Here is a 19,534-nt window from a genome sequence, read left to right as displayed (position 1 = left end):
GGTCTTTTGAAAGTCTAGGTAAATTACATCTACTGTATTACCATTGTCTATTCACTCTGTTACCTCTTCAAAGAATATAATAAGTTTGATCAAGTAAGAGTTTCACTTTTGAAATCCAATCATTATAATATTTTTAGTTTCTAGGTGTTTTTTTATTTTCTCCTTTAGTAGGGATTCCATTATTTTTCTACCATCGATGTTAAGCTGACTGGTCTATTGTTCCCCCGACATGTTCCACCTCCCTTCTTAAATATAGGTATAATGTTAACTATCCACCATCCTCTGGCACTACACCTTTTTCTGACAATATATTAGATATGTATAAAGGTGCCTCTACTATGCTTACTTCAGGTTTTTTCAGACAAGGACTTTGATGTTAGTATACCGAGGACAATAATGGGAAAAGGAAAGGATGAGAATTACAAGTTAGCAGAGCCTGGTGTGGGGTGAGATGCGGGCAACAGAATTTGGAATAAAATGGGGCTTGGGAAGTTAGTGAGGAAAGAAGTTGAAGCTGGAAGTGCCGACTTGGAGGCGAGGATTTCAGTAGATGTGTGCTTTAGTCAGGAACAGAGATGGAAAACATTTTGAAGGTGGCAGCAGGTGGCCTTGTTGATGGATTGGATGTGAGATTTTGAAGCTCAGCTCAGAAATATTTTTAAAAAATAAATAAAGGAACAACAAATAGGAAGGATTTGCATGCATACAAGAACCAGAGCAAAATTAGAGTACAAATTACAAAGGGAAGCCTGACTCCAAAAGATTTTACAACTATTTTAATATTACACAGGTCAAACTTGCTATCATAGTTTGCACACAGCAAGATCCCACAAACATCAATCAGATCAATGACCAATGAAGCTGCTGGTTGACAGAAATCAATAATGGCAAAGGCAATGGGGAGGACAAGTTACAAATGTGGGCGAATCCCTTGAAAAGCAGAATACTGTGGATGTTGAAAATCTGAAATAAAAAGAGGAACTGCTGGAAATACTCAGCAGGTCAGACAGCATCTGTAAAGAGAGCCATTCCTTCCCGACTGGCGAGAGGAAACCACGTGACGATCGGGCGTCGCCGCAAAAGGGCGCGACGTCATAAAGGGCGCGTCGCCGGTGACCTGATTGACAGTCCTCTTAACTAATCGGAAGTGGAACATCAGTCGGCGACGGGCCAATCGCGTGAAGTGGGGGGGGGTGGGGGTGGGGGAGGTGGCGGCGGGTGGGCGGGTACTCGCTGAGGCTGCGGGTCGTCGTCGGTGTTGTTGTTGTTGAGTTGGACATGGCCAGCTTCCCTTACGGCTCGGTGAGTGACTGAGGGAACCGGGGCTGTGGGAGGGATGGGGATGAAAGCGCCTTGGATCCCGGGCGGATCGCCGAGGGTGTCTCACCTCTCGGCGGCGGCGGAGACGCTGATTTGGAGCCGGGAGGCGGCTCTCCCTATGGAAGTTGGGCTGAAAGTTGAGGGCGCCAGCGCGGACCCCGCCTGTCCCGGCCCGGCTTGGCCCGGCCCACGGTGGGAGGCCGTGCTCCGAGAGCCCCAACCCCGGCTCTGTCTGCGGCCAGGGCACGGCTGGGGATAGAGGGGCGGAAGAGCTGGTGGCTGGAATTCCCCTTTAAATTCCTCCTCCAGGTGTGAGGCTGGCCGCAGGGTCAATCCCTGGACTCAATGTGGTATTTCATTGATGAATTACCCACAAACTTGGGGCAAGGTTCTTGCCCATGTAGGCCCCAAATCTAAAGGGACTTCATGCTGTGGTACGTAAGAGATGTACCACAGCATGAAGTCCCTTTAGATTTGTAATACCTGGGACAATTATTCGTCCGTATCTTTTACTTCAAATGGATTAACTCCACTGTGCATTAACTAGGAACTGGCTTAGTTTCATACATTTTTTAAAAAAAAAATTCATTCACGGGAGGTGGGTGTCACTGGCTGGGCCAGCATTTATTGCCCTTCCCTCCTTCCCCTTGAGAAGGTTCCCTCTTCTTGAGCCGCTGCACTCCATGAGTGGTGTGGGTACACCCACCGCGCTGTTAGGGAGGGAGTTTCAGGATTTTGACCCAGCGACCGTGAAGGAGCGGCCGATATATTTCCAAGTCGGGATGGTGAGTGACTTGGAGGTGAACCTCCAGGTGGTGGTGTTCCCCGTCTATCTGCTGCCCTTGTCCTTCTAGGTGGTAGTGCTCATGGGTTTGGAAGGTGCCAAGGAGCTTTGGTGAATTCCTGCGGTGTATCTTGTAGATGGCGCACGCACTGCTGCTACTGTGCGTCGGTGGTGGAGGGAGTGAATGTTTGTGGAGATGGTGTCAATCAAACAGACTGCTTTTGTCCCGGACGGTGTCAGCTTCTTGAGTGTTGTGGGAGCTGCACCCATCCAGGCAAGTGGGAGAATTCAATCACACTCCTGACTTGTGCCTTATGGGTGGTAGACAGCCTTTGGGGAGTCAGGAGGTGAGTTACTTGTCACACGATTCTTAGTCTCTGACCTGCTCTTGTAGCCACAGTATTTATATGGCTAGTCTAGTTCAGTTTCTGGACAATAGTAACTCCCAGGATGTTGATGGGCGATTCAGTGATGGTAATACCTTTGAACAGCAAGTGGCGATGGTTGGATTCTCTCTTGTTTGAGATGGTCAATGCCTGGCACTTCTGTGGTGCAAATGTTACTTGTTACTTGTCACTTGTCAGCCCAAGCCTGGATATTGTCTAGGTCTTGCTGCATTCGGACGTATACTGCTTCAGCATCTGAGGAGTCGCAAATGGTACTGAACATTGTGCAGTCATCAGCAAGGTCATCGATGAAGCAGCTGAAGATGGTTGGGCCTGGGACACTACCCTCAGTAACTCCTGCAGTGATGTCCTGGAGCTGAATGACTGACCTCCAACAACCACAAACATCTTCCTTTGTGCTAGGTATGACTTCAACCAGCAGAGAGTTTTCCTCCTGATTCCCATTGAATCCAGTTTTGCTCGGGCTCCTTGATGCCAAACTCTGTCAAATGCTGCCTTGATGTCAAGGGCAGACATTCCCACCTCACCTTGGGAGTTCAGCTTTTTTGTCCATGTTTGAACCAAGGCTGTAATGAGGTCAGAAGCTGAGTGGCCCTGGCAAAACCCAAACTGGGCATCAGTGAGCAGGTTATTGCTAAGCAAGTGCCGATTGATAGCACTGTTGATGACCCCCTTCTATTACTTTACTAATGACCGAGAGTAGACTGATGGGGCAGTAATTGGCAGGGTTGGATTTGTCCTGCTTTTTGTGTACAGGGTATTCCTGGGCAATTTTTCACATAGCCAGGTAGATGCCGGTGTTGTACAGCTTGGCTAGGGGCATGGCAAGTTCTGGAGTACAAGTCTTCAATACTATTGCTGGAATATTGTCAGGGCCCATAGCCTTTGCTGTATCCAGTGCCTTCAGCTGTTTCTTGATATCACATGGAGTGAATCGAATTGGCTGAAGACTAGCATCTGTGATGTTGGGAACCTCCAGAGGAGGCTGAGATGGATCATCCACTCGGCACTTCTGGCTGAAGATTGTTGCGAAAGCTTCAGCCTTATCTTTTGTACTGCTGCGCTGGGCTCCTCCATCATTGAGGATGGGGATATTTGTGGAGCCTCCTCCTCTAGTGAGTTGTTTAATTGTCCACCACCATTCATGACTGAGTGTGGCAGGACTGCAGAGCTTAGATCTGGTCTGTTGGTTGTGGGATTGCTTAGCTCTGTCTATCACTTGCTGCTTATGCTGTTTGTCATACAAGTAGTCCTGTGTTAAAGCTTCACCAGGCTGACACCTCATTTTCAGGTATGCCTGGTGCTGTTCCTAGCATACCCTCCTGCACTCTTCGTTGAACCAGGGTTGACGACCCCCCCCCCCCCCCCGCCCCCAGGCTTGATGCTAATGGTAGAGTGGGGAATATGCCGGGCCATGCAGTTACAGATTGTGTTTGAGAACAGTTCTACTGCTGCTGATGACTCACAGTGTCTCGTGGATGCCCAGTCTTGAGTTGCTAGCGCTGTTCGAAATCTATCCCTTTTAGCACGGTGGTAGTGCCACACCACACGATGGAGGGTATCCTTAATGTGAAGGCGGGACTTACGCTCCACAATGATTGTGCGATGGTCACCTCTACCGATCCTGTGATGGGCAGATGCATCTGCGGCAGGCAGGATGGTGAGGATGAGGCCAAGCACATTTTTCCCTCTTGTTGGTTCCCCTTCCACCTACCACAGATCCAGTTTAGTAGCAGTGTCATTTAAGACTCAACCAGCTCAGTCAGTAGTGGTTCTACTGAGCCACTGTTGGTGATGGACATTGAAGTCCCCCACCCAGAGTACATTCTGCATCCTTGCCACCCTCAGTGCTTCCTCTAAGTGATATTCAACATGGAGGAGCACTGATTCACCAACTGAGGGAGGGCAGTATGTGGCAATCAGCAGGAGGTTTCCTTGCCCATATTTGACCTGATGCCATGAGCCTTCATGGGGTCCGGAGTCGATGTTGAGGACTCCAGGGCAACTCTCTCCCGACTGTATACCACTGTGCAGTCAATCTGTTTGGTCTGTCCTGCTGGTGGGACAGGACATACCCCGGGATGTAATGGTGGAGTTTGGGACATTATCTATAAGATATAATTCCGTGAGGATGACTATGTCAGGCTGTTGCTTGACTAGTCTGTGAGACAGCTCTCCCAATTTTGGCACTAGCCCCCCCATATGTTAGTAAGGAGGACTTTACAGGATCAACAAGGCTGTGCTTGCCATTTCTGGTGCCTAGGTTGATGCCGGGTGGTCCATCCAAAATCTAGTACTTTGAATTGCAAAGTTTGCATGGGATCTGCTGGTTTATATCCTGCTGAAGCACTTAAAATTTTATAGGTTTAAATCTTCTGGTATCCTTCAAGGATCCTCAGATGAACAGATGTGGACTGGTAGTCCAGCAGCACCAGGTATAGTTGTCACAATGATCCTAATAGCTGAGGATTGAGATTCCCAGAAAAATCATCGATCAAAAAGGAACATGCAGATTCAGCTATCTGAAGTGTGCTCTAAATTGACATGAAGAAGATCCTTCTCTCACTTTGTGCCCTAAGAGGGCCATGGCAACCAGACACCCATGTTAATCTTGCTCTGGAGGTTTGGATCATCTTCGTTGGTACATTCATCCAGTTTGCGAGGCTCTACAAAAAGATCGTTCTTTGTCTACCTTGTTCTCTTTTATGATCAATCTTTCCCAACAGCATCACACTTTCTAAATCATGACTTCTTATTAGGTGCCCAAGAAATTCCAACTGTCTGTCCTGATCTTGGTCAGCAAAGTTCTTTTGGTCTGAGATTTTACTAGTATCTCTTCATTCGTAGAAGACATTGTCAAGATAAGCTAACTCTTTCCCTCCAACAGAAGGCAGCTTATCTTTCCAACAATCATAAAAATATACTTGCCATCATGACAGATATCAGTACCTTCAGGCAGGTTTATTTGGAAGGGTTTATTAGCTACTGTAGAGGGTAGTGGGTTTTTGGGCTGTAACTGGCTTCTAGAGGAAATGTGCCTCTTACACCTTGTTCACTTTCTTCATCTCCAAAACAAAAGACAGCAGGAAAACCTGAAGTATTCATCAGAATGAGATGTAGGCCATCAGACAGCAAGAAAGATATAAAGACAGACCTCCACAATCATGTGTGGAATTAAAAAAAATCTGCTGACAGGCTGGTGGAATAATGATGATGACATGAAGTCAAAAGCTTATTTGTTTTTCTCTTATTGGTCATTTATACGCTGTTGAGAAACACGTTATTTTTGTGCCATTCCTCAAGTGGTTTGAAATATTTGTGAGAAGCTATGCCTTTCAAATGAAGTTACGTTTGTGCACAAGAGGCAGCTCAAAATTGTTTATTCTGCTTCATCCCATAATGTGCTGACAGAGAATGACTATTAAGCAGAATGGCGCGCTGGTACAGATGTTTCGTTCATATCCTGTTTTTGTAGCAGTTCAATTGAACATAAAGATTATGATTGACTGTGCAGCCTCTTCAGACCAGGACTTGTGTTTACTAGCCATATGTGGTACTTCAAGCCTTTTTTTAAATAGTCTGGTTAATGAGACATCTTGCAAGGATATGAATTTCCAACTATGGTTAAGTTTAGTTCTACTACAACAGTTGTATCTGGCACATCTGTGGGGCACGTGCTTTTTTGGATTGGTACTGTATGAACTCTCTGAAACTTGAAAAGCGTAGAGATCCGTTCTACTGGTCAGCACAACCTAGTTTGCATCAACATAAAATCTTACTGCCCTTGAAGAAGCAAAGAGGGTACAAAAGTCTTGGAGGATACTACAGAATCCTGAAAAATTATCGTTCCACTTGGACAGGACTCCTGATTCAACCAATATGAACCATGGTCATGCTATCTTGACCTCCCAGTATGACCCAGCATATGATCAACAGTCAGAAATCCTACTGTACCAATGTATTCTTATAAGTGCAATGTGAAAATAGCAAAAGTGTGCATTTATAATTTTGCTGAGTGATTATTCAAAGTATTTTAGTATGTCCAAATTAATTTGAAACTAAATGTAACATGTATAGTAGTGATCTACTCAAAAGCAGGCCCTCTGATCATTTCTTCACGCTTTGCAGTCTTGCACTTTCCTCTTCAGTTGCTGATAGGAGCCTCCCATTTTCAACTTCAACGAGCAATATGATTAGAGACAAGAATACATAAGACGGTTTCCTGTTGCCTTCCTCACGTGAGTTTGAAGGAAACACAAGTCCTTATCCCGAAGGATCCTCCACCTGCAAGCAGCCTTGTCCCCCGAGGTTCTAGCTCTTCCGCCATCGCCACCGAAAATTTGCTGGTTCCACCATTGGCCATGGTTTGTAACCTTGAGCATGGGACCCTTACCTGGGCAACTCATAAAAGGACAGGAATGGTCACTTCCTGAGATGTCAAATCTCCCTGCTAACCTGAAATGTAACGTATTCCTTTTGCAAGGTATTGTGTTCATAATGCAACACATCAAAATATTCAGACCACTTGGGAAATGGTGCACAAGTAACATGTTTCTCAACAGAGTATAAACATCTGGTAAGAGAAAAACAAATGAACTTTTGACTTCATGTTATCATTGTCATTCTACCAGCCAGCCACTGGATTTTTTTAGTTCGCACCATTGCCCCCTCCACACTTGTTTTCCTATCATTACTTGGGATTTCCCTCCAACTTCATGCCTTCTTTTGACTTGTTGTTCTGCTAGTATTTGGTTTTAAGGTATTTTTGGGTAATACATTCTGTTCATACATTGAGAAGAATAGAATATATCTTCTGCTTTTGTGTGAATCATTTTATATAATTTGCCTTTCATCTTACAGAACTACCCTGGGTCATCAGGGCCTGCACCAGGGGCTCCACCAGGCAGCTACTTCTCAAGGCAACACCAAGCTGGAGGCCAATACGGCCCCCATTCTGGCCAGTATGGGGGCCCACCACCAGGTAGTCCTTACGGAGGGCCACAACCAAGCGCACCTTATGGAACATCAGGAGCAGGTGGGCAATATGGAAACCAAGCACCAGGTGCACCATATGGAGCTCCACCACCAGGAGGGCACTTTGGAGCCCCTGCACAGGGAGGCCAGTGTGGACCTTCAGCTCCAGGAGCCCCATATGGGAGTGCATCTTCAGCAGGACATTATGGAGGCCCAGCACCAGGTGGTCCATATGGAGGACAGCCATATGGAATTCCACAGCAAGGCCCATATGGATCAGGTGCTCCTTCAGCTGGTAACTATCTGTTGTAGTAAGTTGGGTTGTTTCTGGAGGGAAATCTGAGATGTGGTTTGCTAATGACAATAACCTAAAGAACTAAATCAGATTTTCTCTTCAAGAGCAGTAGGATTGCCCACATAATTTTTCTGGAGGTGAATGTGTAATATGTGGTATAATTCAATTTCCAAATTATGAAACCTGTAGGCTGACAGGATTTGGGGTAGGGCAAAAGGAAATACATTGTTTATTTTTCTCGCCCATGTAACAGATTGGCTGAGACCTGGAAATCATCTTAATTTCTATGTAGGATTAAAATAAAAACAGAAAATTTCTACTCCTCTAGCTCTGAGGAAGTGTCATTCAGACTGGAAATATTAACTCTGTTTCTCTCTCTACAGATGCTGCCAAATCTTTTGAGTTTTTCCAGCATTTTCTGTTTCTATTTCACTTTTCCAGCATCCGCAGCATTTTGCTTTTATCTATGCAGGACTGTTGGATTCAAATGTCAGGGACTCAGAACCATGAATAGCACTGTTGTATGTACAAGTGTGTGAACATCGAAATTTGAGAAGAAACCACCATGGGTACTAATGTACCAATTAGGAATTAATGACAAGTACTGTAACTTGATCGTACAGTGTCTCTTTTTACCTTTGTGTTTATGGAATAGTGGCATGTGTTGCAAAGTAAACAGATCAGTTAGCACTCAAGGGAGGTCTGTAAGTTACAAAACTTTGGCCAGGATATTCTTTTTAAAGTTAATTGTTCTGAAATAGTAGCCAGGTCTTTTAGATTGTATTTTGAGATGAGGTTGTTAGCAAGCTTAGAGGTTTGAACATTATAACACTGTAGAATGCCATGAATGGTATGAAATGGGATAAGAACATAAGAAATGGGAACAGGAGTAGACGATTCGGCCCCTTGAGCCTGCTCCGCCATTCAATAAGATCATGGCTGATCATCATGTGTTTTGATTTCCAAGTTCCCATCTAATCCCGATAACCTTTGATTCCCTTCCCTAACAAGAACCTATCTACCTTTGCCTTAAAAATATTCAATGACCCCACCTCCACCACCTTCTGAGGCAGAGAATTCCAAAGTTGCACAACCCTCTGAGAGAAAAAAACTTCTCCTCATCTCTGTCCTAAAAGGGTGACCCCTAATTTTAAAACAGTGCCCCCTAGTTCTGGACTCACCCACAAGAGGAAACATCCTTTTGACATCCACCTTGTCAAGGCCGTTCCGGATCTTTGTATACTTCAATCAAATCACCCCTCACTCTTCTAAACTCCAGTGGAAACAAGCCCAGTCTGTCTAACCTTTCCTCATAAGACAACCACTCATTCCAGGTATCAATCTAGTAAACCTTTGAACTGCCTCCAATGCATTTACATCCTTCCTCAAATAAGGAGACCAAAACTGCACACAGTATTCAATATGCTGTCTCACCAATGCCCTGTATAACTGAAGCATAACATCCTTACTTCTATGTTCAATCCCTCTCGTAATAAAGGATAGCATTCCATTAGCTGCCTTAATTGTAATGAATGTGCAGTGCCCCAGCCAGTAGCAGGTTTCCCTGGTGCTGGGCAGCTTCAGAGTGGCTGCCAGTACAGTCTGAAATTGCCACCTTCATTAAGGTAACTGAAACTGCTTTGGAATATACAGGACTTTTCTTCTTCAGCGATGTAACTGGAACAGCCCACAGATAAGGAGACCCAAAAAGGAAGATCTCTGAGGAAACATTTCGTAAAAAACATTGAGTATTTAAAAATATATATATATTTTAATACATTAGTTGCATCCTGTCTAAAAAAAGATACTCAATTTGACTTCTGTTTAATCTTGTGCAGAAAAGCCTACTGTCATTTACTCTGAGATTTATACGTAATTGGATTGTGTAATTTAATTAACAGATTGTGCTTGGGCTTTATTTTACTGTCTACCCAAACTTTGACAAAAGTAAGGCACATTGTTTTGTTAATCACATTAGGCCTGGTCTTGATAGGAGCAAAAATTAAAATGAGCTAAGGTGCCATTAGTTTCATCTTATCAAAACTTGGTCTATTGTAAACTTTCCACTTTACAGTATTGTGACTTTGAAGGTTTTAAGATTTTTATCTCTTCTGTTGTGTATAACTGTTAGACCTTTTAAGTGATAATATTGCTTTCAATTAAGTGGAAAGTGAGAGTCTTAAATGCTCCTCATTCTAACCTTTTGTTCATTCCTAGTATTTGCATTGTAGCCCACTCAGTTCCCTATTTAAAATAACATTGATAGTAAAACTTGCTATTGTGCAGGTGGCGTGCCAGCAGGAGTAGATCCCGAAGCTTATTCCTGGTTCCAATCGGTGGATGCAGATCGTAGTGGCTACATCTCGCTGAAGGAACTCAAGCAGGCACTTGTTAACAGCAACTGGTCGACGTTTAATGATGACACCTGCTACATGTTGCTCAGTAAGTTTGGAACCCAAATCTCCTCTTATTTAAACTTATTCTGTATAGCATTGCTATACTTTCAATATAATGCTATTTGATTGGGGGTGGGTGTAGGGGGAGAGCTGGGGAAAGATGAACCATTTTTTCTTAAGGCATCTGCCAATGTTACTGTTATCATTTACTAGGATGTGCACAATAATAGCACAAAATATCTTTCCCTCATAGTGGAAAAGATCCCATTCTCCATTTGGCAATATCCCATGTCAACTGAGCTGAGGTTGTAAGCTCTCAGCCTTAGGAATCATGTCACAAATCAATGTCCTTGCAGTCTTGGCAGCTCCAACAACGCTCAAGAAGCTTGACACCATCCAGGACAAAGCAGCCTGCTTGATTGGAGTCCCTTCCACAAACATTCACTCACCCCACCACCAACGAACAGTGGCAGCAGTGTGTACCATCTACAAGATGCAAAGCAGAAACTCACCAAGGCTCCTTAGGCAGCACCTTCCAAACCCATGACCTCTACCATTTGAGAAGGACAAGGGCAGCAGATACATGGAAACGCCACAACCTGGAAGTCCCCCTCCAAGCCACTCACTATCCTGACTTGGAAATATATCGCCATTCCTTCACTGTCGCTAGGTCAAAATCCTGGAACTCCCTCCCCAACAGCACTGTGGGTGTACCTACATCATAGCACTGCAGTGGTTCAAGAAGGTAGTTCAGCATCACCTTTTCAAGTTCAAGTACACATCTTAATTTGTAATAAGTTTAAGAACAAGGTAGAAATTCCCTCCAAAATGGTGAAACAAGCATCGGTTAACAGAAACTTTCCTGGCCTGACGTTCCACAGAAGTGAAGGAACTTTAATGTAACAGAATTAAAACTGGAAGGCATATTTTCAGAAATCAACTATTTTGCTGAAGTGACAGAAAATTAAGCAGCTACTACTGACACAACTTAAGAATAAGGGTAATCTTTGGTAATTCAACTCTGTCTAACTAATCGCCTTACTAAATTGTTAGTTACTACTGCATTGGGGGGGTGGTGGGGGGTGATGTTACCTGAACACTTAATTCCAGAAGACAGTCACACACCTTGCGCTAGGATCTTCAGTGGTCAGGGACAGATGGGTGTGACGGCAAGCAAGGCAGGTAAGGGGATCGAAAAGGCAGAAGTGGAAGAGCCGAGACCCTTACAATTGTCCAGTAGGTTTGAGTTTCTTTCAGTTTGTATGGATGGGAGTGAAGGATGCGTGATGGATCAGCAAAATGACTATGACATAATGGCATGGGAAGCCATTCAAGTAGGTGGGGTGACTAAGAATGTGGTAGTAATAGGGGACATTGTAGCCAGGGGGATAGACACAGTTCTCTGTAGCTGAGAGCGAAAGTCCTGAAGGCTGTGTTGTCTGCCCAATGCCAGGGTCCGGTACATCTGCTGAGAGCTGGAGAGGAACTTGCAGTGGGAGGGGGAGGATCCAGTTGTTGTGGCCCATGTAGGTACCAATGACATAGATAGGACAAGGAAAGAGGCTCTGCTTAGAAAGTATGAGTAGCAAGGGGGTAAATTAAAAAGCAGAACCTCTTTTAATCTCTGGATTATTACCTGAGCCATGAGCAAATTGGCATAGAGTATATAAGATGAGGGAGTTGAATGAATGGCTCAAAGATTGGTGTGAGAAGAATGGGGCATTGGCACCGGTACTGGGGAAAGTGGGAACTGTATGTTGGGACAGTCTTCACCTGAACTGTGCTGGGACCAGTGCTATGGCGAGTCATATAACTAGGGTGATAGATAGGGCTTTAAATTAAACAGAGGGGTGAGGGATCACATGAGGGAAGATGTGGTAAATTAAAGAGAATGGACACAGTAACAGAGCAAGGTAGTAATAAAGGTAATGATGATCAAAGTGTGGCCAGAAGGGACAGAACTTACGAATGTAAGAATGCACCTGCAGATAAGGCCAGAGTTTGCAAAAACAACAAAAAAGGCAGAACTAAAGGCTCTGTATCTGAATGCCAGTAGCATTCATAACAAATTGGATGAATTGTCAGCACAAATAGAAATAAATATGTATGACCTGATAGCTGTTACAGAGATGTGGCTGCAAGGTGGGCAAGGTTGGGACGTGAATATTCAAGGGTACTTGACATTTTGAGAGAATAGAAAGCTAAGAAAAAGGTGATGGGGTTGCTCTGTTAATTAAGGATGGCATTAGTGCAATAGTGAGAGATGACTTTCATTCTAAGATCAAGGTGTTGAATCAGTTTAGTTAGAGATAAGAGATAGCAGCATTGAGAAGTCACTTGTGGGAGTAGTTTATAGGCCACATAGTTACACTGCAGGAATGGGTATGCAGGATTAAATAAGGGGGCTTGTAGGAAAGATGTGGCAATAATCATGGGTCATTTTAATCTACATAGATATGACAAGTCAGATTGGCAAGGTGGCCTGGAAGGTGAGTTATTAGGGTGTTTTCAGGACAATTTCTTAGAACAGCATTTTCTAGAGCTAACCAGAGAGCAGGCTAGTCTAGATCTGGTACTGTGCAATGAGACAGGATTAATTAATTACCTCATAGTAAAAGAACCTCTGGGTAGCAGTGATCATATCATGATTGATTTTCGCATTCAGTTTGAAGGAGAGAATGGGTCTAAGACGAATGTTTTTTTTAAAAAGGCAGTTATAAGGGTATGAAGACAGCTGGCTAAAATGAACTGGGAAATTAGGTTAAGGGGGTAGATCAGTAGAGATGCCGTAGCAGACATTTAAAGAGATATTCCTTAACACTCAGCATAGGTACATTCCAGTGAGAAAGGAAGACTTGAGAAAGCTGCACCATCCACAGCTAACTAAAGGAGTTAAGGGATAGTATCAAGCTGAAAGAAAAAGCATATAATTCCACGAAGATTAGTGGTAGGACAGATGATTGAACGGAATTCAAAAACAAGCAAAGAATAATGAAAAATAAAGGAAGGAGAAAACAGAGTCTGAGAGAAAGCTGGCTAGAAATATAAAAACAGATGGGAAGAGTTTCTACAAGTTTTTTAAAAAGGAAAATGGTAACAAAAGTGAGTGTTGGTCCTCTAGAGAGAGCCTGGGAAATTAGTAATGGGAAATAAGGGAATGATGGAAGCGTTGAACAGATATTTTATGTCTGCCTTCACTGCAGAAGACACTAATAACATCTGAGAAATACTTATAAATCAAGAGGTGAAAGGGAGGGAGGAACTGAAAACAGTTGAAATCACCAGGGGAAAGATACGGAGAAAACTATTAGAACTAAAGGCTGACAAGTCCCCAGGACCTGATGGCCTACATCCTAGAATCTTAAAAATGGCTGCTAAGATAGTTGGATGCATTGACTGTAATTATCCAAAATTCTCTCAATTCTGGAAAGGTCCCAACAGATTGGAAAAAAGTGACAATAGTCAGTTCAAGCAAGGAGGGAGAGAGCAGGAAACTACAAGCCATTAAATTTAAGCTCAATTTATATATTTTTTTTATCCGTGAGTTATAAGGTGAAACCTGGGATCTAGTTTCATTTTGAGTGGAGACAGCAGGTCTAAAGCTCTGTTTGTATACCTGCATTTTTAAAGAGTTTTATGACCCTCTAAGTGGAGAGCTGTGCTAAAAGGGTTGGGGTGGTGCTTAGTGGTTTAGATAAGTTGAAAACAAGGTTTAATCAAGGTGTCTAAGAGAAGATTCCAAAGAAAGTTCTTGGTGAGTGGAGACTGGAAACCTTTGTGTGAAAGATGGAGTGCAATGAGACTGATTGGCTCACGGTGTGACAAGCACCTGGGGGGAGTTGATGAAAGATCTTTGGTATCTGTCACTTGGTTTCAGAGTGTAGTGTGTTTGACCACAAGTCGCCTATTGGTTTACATGGACTGTAAGATAAGAGCCCATGGTGTTAGAGGCAAGGTACTAGCATGGATAGAAGATTGGCTGTCTGGCAGGAGGCACAGAGTGGGGATAAGGGGGTCCTTCTCAGGATGGCGGCCGGTGACTAGTGGAGTTCCGCAGGGGTCAGTGTTGGGACCACAACTTTTCACTTTATACATTAATGATCTAGATGAAGGAAATGAGGGCATTCTGGCTAAGTTTGCAGATGATACAAAGATAGGTGGAGGGACAGGTAGTATTGAGGAGGCGGGGAAGCTGCAGAAGGATTTGGACAGGTTAGGAGAATGGGCAAAGAAGTGGCAGATGGAATACAATGTGGGGAAGTGTGAGGTCATGCACTTTGGTAGGAAGAATAGAGGCATGGACTATTTTCTAAATGGGGAGAGAATTCAGAAGTCTCGAGTGCAAAGGGACTTGGGAGTCCTAGTCCAGGATTCTCTTAAGGTTAACTTGCAGGTTGAGTCGGTAGTTAGGAAGGCAAATGCAATGTTGGCGTTTATTTTGAGAGGACTAGAATATAAAAGCAGGGATGTGATGCTGAGGCTTTATACGGCTCTGGTCAGACCACATTTAGAATATTGTGAGCAATTTTGGGCCCCATATCTCAGGAAGGATGTTCTGGCCCTGGAGAGGGTCCAGAGGAGGTTCACGAGAACGATCTCAGGAATGAAAGGCTTAACATATGAGGAACGTTTGAGGACTCTGGGTCTATACTCGAAGGAGTTTAGAAGGATGAGGGGGGATCTGATTGAAATTTACAGAATACTGAAAGGCCTGGATAGAGTGGTCGTGGGGAAGATGTTTCCATTAGTAGGAGAGACTAGGACCTGAGGGCACAACCTCAGAGTAAAGGGAAGACTTTTTAAACAGAGATGAGCAGAAACTTCTTTAGCCAGAGAGTGGTGAATCTATGGAATTCATTGCCACAGAAGGCTGTGGAGGCCAGGTCATTGATTGTATTTAAGAGGGAGATAGATAGGTTCTTGATTGGTAAGGGGATCAAAGGTTATGGGGCGAAGGCAGGAGAATGGGGTTGAGAAACTTATCAGCCATGATTGAATGGCGAAGCAGACTCGATGGGCCGAATGGCCTAATTTCTGCTCCTATGTCTTATGGTGTACTTACTGTAAACATTAGAGTATAAGATGGCTTTTGTAACTTGTTATCCTTACAAATCTGTATAGATTTGTAAAGGTATAGTTGTGGGTGAAGGAGTATAACATAGTTCAACTTTCCTGGCTTAATAAATGTGTTATTCTTTTAAGTTCATCAGCTGACTCTTGTGACTCTGTTCAGTAGCCCCTTTCCATGTATCTAAACAAAAAATAAAAGGTAGATCTATCAAGCTGTGTTCCATCCTGATATCTGGCTTGTCCAGTGGTAACAGCAGCTGGGATCATGACAAAAGTGACATAGATTTAGTAATTGGGCAAAAGTTTGGCAGATGGAGTGTAATGTGGGAAAATGTGAGGTTGTCCACTTTGGCAGGAATTATAAAAAAGCTGTATGTTATCTAAATGGAGAGAGATTACAGAAATCTATGTACAGAGAAGTCTGGGTGTCCTGGTACATGAATCACCAATAGCTAGTATCCAGGTACAACAAGTGATTAGGAAGGTAAATGGAATATTGTCATTTATTGCAAGGGGAATGGAATATAAAAGTAGGGAAGTTTTGTTGCAGTTGTATAGGGCGTTGGTGAGATCACATCTGGAGTACTGTGTATAGTTTGGCCTCCTTACTTAAAGGATATAATTGCATTAGAAGCAGTCCAGAGAAGGTTCACTCGACTGATTCCTGGGATGAAGGGGTTATCTTATGAGGAAAGGTTGGACAGGTTGGGCCCATATCCATTGAAATTTAGAAGAATGAGAGATGATCTTATTGAAACATAGAAGATTCTGAGGGTGCTTGGCAGTTTGGATACTGAGAGGATGTTTCCCCTTATGGGACAAACTAGAACTAGGGAACAGAGTTTAAAAATAAGGGGTCTCCCATTTAAGAGAGAGTGTTGAATTTTTTTCTGTTGAGAGTTGTTAGTCTGTGGAATTCTCTCCCCCAGAGAGCAGTGGAGGCTGGGTCATTGAATATTTTATGGCTGAATTAGATTCTTGATTGACAAGGGAGTCAGAAGGGTATGGGGGGGAACAGGAAAGGAAAGTTGATGCCACATTTAGATCAGCCATGATCTTATCAAATGGCAGAGCAGGCTCGAGGGGCCATATGGCCTACTCCTGCTCCTATATTAAAACAAGTAGTCTCAATTATGTTATCAACACTCAGTTTGAACAGAAATATCAAACAAAGCAGGAATAAAATCAAAACTGTTGATCTCAGTACTTTGTGACTGATGGGGTTTTGTTCAGACCTCTTGTAAATTCTTAAAGAAAATGAAAGCATACTTTAAGTATTAATTTAATATGGTATTATATACCACTTGACCATAATATGCACTTTTGGTTTGGTTAATCATAACCTCGTCTTCTCATGCATAGTAACTCAATATAATCTCTCTCTCTTTCTAAAATGTAGTGCATTACTGCAGCTACATGGGATAATTTATTGGTCCAATTAAACCAGATTTTAATTTCACTTTCTCTTTTGTAAATTGAGGATAAAATGGGCCTGTCTTTCACAATTGGTGATCAAAGTGACATCTGGTCCAAATTTTAGGGGTTATTGAAACAAGATTTATTTTTGGAAGGAAGTATTATAATGATAGGCAGGCAAGCCATTTTGAGTATAACTGAATCACTTATCATTTGCCTTCCTGCGAAATCAGTATTTTTAGTGAATTATTTGTTTTGGAAAGATTTCAGTTCAGCATTGAATGAGTGTTTTAAATGATGAGGGTAGTGTGCTAGAAAATTATATCCCTTTAAAAATCACTCTGGAAAATATAAGAATCTATTTAATTTTTATCAATGTTCTTTTTAGAATATGCTTGTAAAATGATGCATCATGTGCTGTTGATGGCTTTGGTGTATAGTGTGTTCATTAAAATGAACATGATCAATTAAAGGGTACGGTTCTTTTTAAAAAAAACACTTGGGTTATCTCCTTTCTAACTAGGATTGAGAGGGCAGGTGACTGACCTACTTTCAGGCTACCACTGATGCTATTCTGAGCTACCTACCAGGAGGTGTGCAAGTTTAGTGTGGAGTTGTTTCCTCTCCCATCCATCCCCAAATGCTCATCAAAAAGTAGTTTTATTTTTCTCAGGCTCAACTATTGTGCTTGCATATGATAAATGATTTAAAGCAATTTTACCCTTCGTCCCTGCAGATATGTTTGACAAAACCAAAATTGGTAAGATTGATCTGTATGGATTTTCTGCACTGTGGGGATTTCTGCAGCAGTGGCGCAACATGTTCCAGCAGTTTGATCGGGATCGATCAGGAGCCATAAACCCCCAGGAGCTGCAACAAGGTGAGCCAAAGAAGCTTGTTTGTGTTTGCTCTCCTTGTATCTACATCACAGTAATTGCACCTCAGTGTAAAGAGTGACCTTTGGCCTGAAGTGTACTGAATTAAACAAAATGAGAACAGAAGAGGTGATGGGTGTGAAGTAGGATTAATGCGTGTTTTATTTACCTTTTTAGTTGAGGCATAGGCTATGTTGAGTACAACAACTGTACACTGTAACTGGGTTGAAGAGGGTCTTTGTGATAATATAAAAACCATGGGGTGAGGATTGTCAGAAATAGTCCATTTATAATTGACAAGAGTAACTTGGGTCAGGTGATAGTACTCTCTCACCTTTTGAATCAGAACGTTCTGGGTTCCAGCCTCATGAAAGGATTTGAGCACATTTATCTAGGCTGATTCTTCAGTGCAGTTTTTCAGATTAGAGGTTAAACCAAGGTTGGTGCCTATATGGCCAGTTAGATGTAAAAGATCTCGTGACAAAATTTGAAGAACCACTGGGAGATCTCCAGGTCTTCTGGTGAATATTCCCTCCTCAAGCAGCATCACTAAAGCAGATTATCTGGTCATTCGTCTGTTTTGGGGCTTCCACACAACCACAGTGATTGTAGTTCAAAAGTAATTGTTGATAAAGCGTTTTAGGATGTCTTGTGGATTTGATAAAGTCCAAGTTCTTTTCATGGGTATAAAATGAATATTAGACTGGATAGAAAGTCTTGAATACTGTCCATTGAACAATTGAAATTTATTAAAAGTGTTATTGAATTTTATCATTTGTACCATTTAACGTTCATTTCACCAAACCATCTTTTGGAGTTTGATATTTGTTTTTATGTCCAACTCAATAATTTGCTTCCATGATTTGGCTTGTGCAAGCAATTATCAATTACTGTAATTCAGAATTGAATTTTAATTGGATACTCATTGTTCTTTATTAGAATCTTTCATTACATCTTGCCTAAGGCACATTTTTTTGGATTTTGTTCTGTTTTGCAGCGCTCTCTCAGATGGGTTACAACTTAAGCCCACAGTTTGTCCAGTTCCTGATAACACGATATGCACATAAAACAGCTCAGTCTACCATTCAGCTGGACAGTTTCATCCAGATTTGTACACAGTTGCAGAGCACAACCGATGCCTTCAAAGAGAAAGACACCAACCGTTCTGGAAATGTCCGCATCAGTTATGAGGACTTTCTCATTCTTGCTATATCACGCATGCTATGATCTGTTGTGATATTTGAAAAGGAAAGAAGTTAGGACAACTAGGTTGAGTGTCCATTCACTGACTGTGGTCAGCTAAATGGATTAAACATAGAATTGTAATTTTAAAAATGTAATGTGAACAAAGGGAGCAATTTGAAATGGATGACAGCACTGTACTGTCTTGTACCACCAGTTTTGGACCAATGCTGTACTTTTCACGCACCGTAATTATAGCACTATTTAGCAATGTATTTACAAATAACAAGCTCTCATTGTTTGGAATCTGTTAAAGGATGTGCTTATTTTTAAAATTTTCCATAAGTCAAATTGGAATAATGTTTGATTTGAAACCACTTCCAATGTAACACTGACTGCAGAAAGTGGCTTTGGTGTAAGAGTGGCCCTATACAACATATTTAAAATTTATAGCCTATGGTTTGAAATGGGTGTAATTCTAATAAAACTTCTTTATAAAGTTCTGTATAGAGCAACATTACTTATATGGAGTAGATCATATTTTTTCCGTATTGATTTTTTTAACCATTTTGTCTCCCAAAAATTAAAAAGAAAATTTCAGTGACATTCTGATTGTGCTTTATTATTTGGGGAAAAAAATAAGGAATCGGAAGCACCCATAGAGTTACAGGTCTTGATACCCTTTTAAAAGATTGCATTAGATTTTGTTTCAACTGCCCTCTTTGTAGGAGAGCTCTGCACAGAAACTGTCAACCTTTTGCAAATTTGACAAAGATTAGTGATGGATTTGTTTGTACTGCTAAAGTTTGGACTAG

The 19,534-nt window shown here is 42.4% G+C and overlaps 1 protein-coding gene across 2 annotated transcripts; it reads left to right on the top strand.

Annotated features, from left to right (window-relative positions):
- The first annotated feature begins 1,219 nt into the window (after positions 1-1,219).
- On the top strand, positions 1,220-19,323 carry pef1 (penta-EF-hand domain containing 1). 2 transcript variants are annotated; one of them, XM_041213755.1, is made up of 5 exons: positions 1,220-1,302; positions 7,372-7,546; positions 10,067-10,222; positions 17,399-17,542; positions 18,535-19,323. In XM_041213755.1, the coding sequence occupies exons 1-5, from the start codon at positions 1,279-1,281 to the stop codon at positions 18,762-18,764; spliced, it is 729 nt and encodes a 242-aa protein (XP_041069689.1). In that variant the 5' UTR covers positions 1,220-1,278; the 3' UTR covers positions 18,765-19,323. The 2 variants fall into 2 exon arrangements, with proteins under 2 accessions (XP_041069689.1, XP_041069688.1); XM_041213754.1 differs by having other exon boundaries at positions 7,372-7,780.
- The last annotated feature ends 211 nt before the right edge of the window (positions 19,324-19,534 follow it).

Source organism: Carcharodon carcharias, chromosome 19 (assembly GCF_017639515.1).
Source record: "Carcharodon carcharias isolate sCarCar2 chromosome 19, sCarCar2.pri, whole genome shotgun sequence".
Classification (NCBI taxonomy): domain Eukaryota; kingdom Metazoa; phylum Chordata; class Chondrichthyes; order Lamniformes; family Lamnidae; genus Carcharodon; species Carcharodon carcharias.
Note: the sequence above shows the minus strand (reverse complement) of the source record. Positions and strands in the feature narration are given on the sequence as shown.

Bases quoted from the DNA above. Each gene is read 5' to 3' on its own strand.
- pef1 (XM_041213754.1), top strand. From the start codon at position 1,279: ATGGCCAGCTTCCCTTACGGCTCG. The intron at 10,223-17,398 runs GTAAGTTTGGAA...TCGTCCCTGCAG, and splicing joins CACCTGCTACATGTTGCTCA to ATATGTTTGACAAAACCAAA. The intron at 17,543-18,534 runs GTGAGCCAAAGA...TCTGTTTTGCAG, and splicing joins CCCCCAGGAGCTGCAACAAG to CGCTCTCTCAGATGGGTTAC.